This window comes from Rhagoletis pomonella, unplaced genomic scaffold, assembly GCF_013731165.1.
Source record: "Rhagoletis pomonella isolate Grant_MI unplaced genomic scaffold, Rhpom_1.0 Rhpom_scaffold_00002, whole genome shotgun sequence".
Classification (NCBI taxonomy): Eukaryota; Metazoa; Arthropoda; class Insecta; order Diptera; family Tephritidae; genus Rhagoletis; species Rhagoletis pomonella.
In genome coordinates, this window is record NW_023458556.1 from 13,378,368 (window position 1) to 13,382,942 (window position 4,575).

Genomic DNA, 4,575 nt, shown 5'->3' on the forward strand with positions numbered 1-4,575 from the left:
TTAATAAAATAACGATTACTAATTGTACTTTCATTCGTTGCATTCAGGTTATTTTTTGCCATCTCTTTCATTTGCGTCTTATTTGGCACCGTATTTTTTGTTGAAAAAATTTATGAAAAATGGAATTCTACGCCCATGTTGGTGAGCATAAATCCAAAATTTACTGAAATCACAAGTGAACCGTTTCCTGCAGTCACCATTTGCAATCTCAATCAGGCTTACAGAGCAAAGGCGGAACGATTTTCGGTGTAAGTGTATTCGGTATATTATATAGTACATTTGACAATATATATATATATAGTTAGATGTTGATTTTTGCTCTTTTTGTGCTTTGGTTTTGCACAGCAACTCGCTGAATTATACCATCATACAAATGATCTGTAATCGTGAGGTCAACGTTAGTGTTGCTGCAGAAATTACGGATTGGAGTAATTTGAAGGAATTCATTTTTGATGTAAGTAATGAAATATTCCTAGTTATTTGATGAATAGCGACATTAGATAAATATGTATGTATACAAATATAAAAAATATTGATGTCTTATAATGTACATTGTAATATCTTATGTGTTTACATAATAAAAGTGACGATAATTCGAGAACTTCATTACATCTGCCAAAGTAGGCATTTATAAATCAAAAATTTTTTTTTGGTTGTTGCTATAAACATTCAAATGGCTTTTGTTTGTATGTTCTACACTCCTATATGCAATTTTCTAGAACTGAGATTATTTATAATTACGGTGACTATATTAACCAACGTAAATAAAGGACATATTTTTTTGGGAATACAACTTGTATGATAAAAGTACATTGCCTTGGTGAAAATTTTTTTTATAATATTTCAAAATTTTTTTTGTGTATTTTTTTGTTTTGGGAGAACCATACAATTGTTTTCAACTAGTAGTTTTTGTTATGTATTATGTTTTGATATTTTATATAAAAATATCGTCTAAACTTTAACCAGAACCGTGTAAATCACAGTTTCAAACTTTATACAAAATTTAGGAAAATTCAAAAAATATTCATAAAATTTTCAACTTTTTATTCTAATTTTTGGGTATGCAGTTTTTATAGCCCATACAGTTTTAGTCTAATGAAGTGCAAGTTTCAAACGGCTAAAAAATTGAATTGTGTTTTGAGAATTTTTTTTTAGGCTACTTTTTCGGGTTTTTATTATAACAAGCGCAATTTACAAAAACTTGCGTTGATATTTTGAAATTTCGTTGCTGACGGTCTCCCGCGTTTTATTTCGTAAGAAATTCATACTTATGTGAAAAAAGTTCAAAAATCCGCCCGTCTTCTAAAAATTCAGAATAAAAAGTTGAAATTTTGATAAAAATTTTGTTGAATTTTTTTAAATTTTGTATAAAGTTTGAAGCTGTGATTTACACGGTTTTGGTTAAAGCTTAGACGAAATTTTATACAAAAATAATAAAAAAAATTAGCTCCAAAAAAATTACAAATATTTGAAGAAAATCAACACGTGGTCATTTGTTTGAGTCACTGTGTATTTGGTATTTGGCATTGAGTGTTTAATGTTTAGTATTTTGCACTTTGCGTTTTATAGTTTTAAAAAGGTTTTTCTTCTATTAAATTCCATATTTATCAAAAAAGGCCGCCATCGTGGCTGATTGTATTTAAAATATCAATTTAAATCAATGAATTAATGCTACAAAGCCTTATTTTTTTATTAAATAGATTTCCCAACCTTGCTCTAATATGATATTGCGATGCAATTATGGAGGAAAAGTGTTTAATTGCACTGAAATATTTCGACCAATCATTACGGACAATGGACTTTGTTGCACCTTCAATATGGTGGATCCCAAATTTATGTACCGAGAGTAAGTAGATCGTTCTATTCACATGTGCACATTAGGGTGCAACACTCTCCATATAAAAAAAATCGGTACTGGGTTTTCCAACGGAAATATTAAATTTATTATGTTTTACCTCTTTCGCCAAAATATCCCGAAAAAAATATTAAGAATTATATGAACTCCGCCCCTTTTGAAAACACCTTCAAAAATCTGTTTTTTTTTAAGTAATCAAATAAGTTTTTAAAAATATTTATTCCAAAAAAGCTCCTCAGGTTATAGAGGAGCTTAAATGTAAATGTTCTACATAAAAATGCAGAAATAATGACTTCTTGGAGGTTTTTTCAAATCGGTCTAGCCCACGTAATCAGTAAAATGTATTTTTTTCGTAATATTCTTATTGAAATGTAGCAAATTTTATGATTCCGAAGGAAAAATAGCATCGATTTTTTTATGATGCACGATGCACCCTAATGTGTGAACCATGTATTAACATAGGAATTTTTTCATACCCCTCACAGATCAATTAATAAATCATTGCTTGCCAACAATTATCAATATCCAAAGGGTTATGAGCCTGTCGATTGGAGTGCAGAAGCCGGTTATCTAGCAAATTTACCGGAAAATTTTATACCAATGAAAACTGTTGGCATTGGCGAGAGTCTGGGATTGAGCCTGACACTAGATGTTGAAAGCGAACAGTATTACTGCTCCTCCTCGGATAGTGTGGGTTTCAAAATTCTACTACACAATCCACTCGAAGTACCAAATATGCGAGAAATTGGACTTTTACTGTCGCCGGGACGCGAAACGAAAGTTCGCATACAAACTGAGAAAGTCGAATCGGACAGATATGTACGCTATATAAGTAAGAATTCACGAAGATGCTTGTTTGAAAATGAGATGCATTTAGACTTCTATAATGAGTACACACAACGTAATTGTGTTGTGGAGTGCAGTGCCGATACTCTGTTGGCCCATTGCGGTTGTCTGCCCTATTTTAAACCAATGCTGTATGGTAATGAAACAATTTGTGACATACGTGATACGCCTTGTGTTGAGCGTGTTCGTTTGCTGACGATGTTAATCAATAAATCGGGAAAAGGCTGTGCTGCCGAATGTCCGTCATCTTGTAACGATCTCTCTTATTTGCCAACGTTTTTCTCGGCACCACTTTTACATGCGGGATTTCAAATTGACAATCAAATGGTTAAAAATATTAGCAGCGAATATGTGCAGAAAAATATTGCTATGGTGAAAATCTACTTCAAAGATAGCGCTTACAGGAGTGAGAAAAATATGGATTTTATTGGTGTAACGGATTTTTTGTGTAAGTGCGGACGAAGATCTTTGCAATTTTGCACATACAGTTAGCTTAAAAAATATTCATACCCTGACGTTTTGACGATTTTATTGATTTACATATATATATTTTCCATGCCATTTTTTTTATAAAAAAATATATTTCATTCAACAGCAAAAGCATCAAGATATAATGCGTGTGTTCATGCGTTATATGGAAGAAAATGCGCAACACCCTCGACAAAAAAATTCTCAAAATTTACTTCATTGCACTAGAATTCTATGGGCTACAAAACAATTAAAAAATTTGGATGACGATTTCTTGGCATTTTTCCGGGTTCAGCATGCAATTAAAAAAAAAAAAAAATCCTGTGGTTTTTGCTGTTGAATAAACCATATTTTATAAAAAGTTTAGAAAAATTTGATATGGAAAATATAAGTAAATAAAGTCGTCAAAACGTCAGGGTACGCATATTTTTGACGCAGACTGTATGTACATAGATTTAAGTAACTAACTAGAAAGCCCGGAAAAATTGTAGGTTATGAAAAACATTTCGCGCTACTCTTAAACTAGAAAATCTAGAAAACTCGACACCCATAAAATATTCCATACAAATTTTGACACTTTAGTTAAATTTGCGAGAATATCGAGGATTTCTAAACTTTTTGATTTAATCACCTTAAATTACGTTCACCTATTTTTTTATATTTCAGCAAATATTGGCGGCATAATTGGACTCTTTTTTGGCTTCAGTTTCATTTCATTAGCCGAACTGGTTTTCTACGCTATTTTGCGGCCCATTCGTATGCTTATTGTGAGCCAGACATATCGATTTACTAGATCAGTGAAATTGCGAAGAATGAAATCAGTACGGCCTTTATTTGAAAAACAATCAATTGGAGTTTTGCAACAAAGTAATTTCTACGTACAAAATGCTCTTAAAAGAGGGAGAGCTTGTCAGGTGGCGGCTTCAAGGGAGCATTTGTTAGGATATGAAGCTAACAAATCGAATGTTGCATGGCAGCCGGGCATGGAGTACACTCCTTGAAATTTGTTGAGAAAAAGTTTAATTTACAACTTAAGTTGTGGAATACATTTGTATTTATAAGTATCTTTATGTGTTATAATAAAACAAAACTGTGTAATACAAACATATTATGTATAATCCTAAGGTTTGTTTCTGTGCGATTAATGCTTTCTTCTTCTTTTCGACATAGCACGTCAGCCATTTTTTCTTGTTGTGAAATCCAAGTGAAGGCAAGGACAAGGGGGGACCTATCTGATATTTCCAATGCAGGGATTCTGAAAATAAATATTTTTAATTTTGATTGCCAAAAATCTTTAAAATAATAGCAGTTGCGCCTAACAACTGGCAACATCTAGGTACATGTCCCTTATACTGCCACGTTTGTCCGACTACATACTGCATCTGTAAATTTTTTATGTTGTATAC

General features: G+C 32.0%; 1 protein-coding gene across 1 annotated transcript in view; it reads left to right on the plus strand.

Moving 5' to 3' along the window:
* The window catches only part of LOC118734455 (pickpocket protein 28-like), a 5,192-nt gene extending 967 nt beyond the window's left edge, over positions 1–4,225 (plus strand). The window contains exons 3-7 of the mRNA XM_036464175.1: positions 48–248; positions 346–454; positions 1,701–1,846; positions 2,341–3,149; positions 3,836–4,225. Coding sequence (XP_036320068.1) covers positions 48–248; positions 346–454; positions 1,701–1,846; positions 2,341–3,149; positions 3,836–4,170 — 1,600 coding nt within the window. The 3' untranslated portion in view covers positions 4,171–4,225. The remainder of the gene's footprint in view (positions 1–47; positions 249–345; positions 455–1,700; positions 1,847–2,340; positions 3,150–3,835) is intronic.
* The last annotated feature ends 350 nt before the right edge of the window (positions 4,226–4,575 follow it).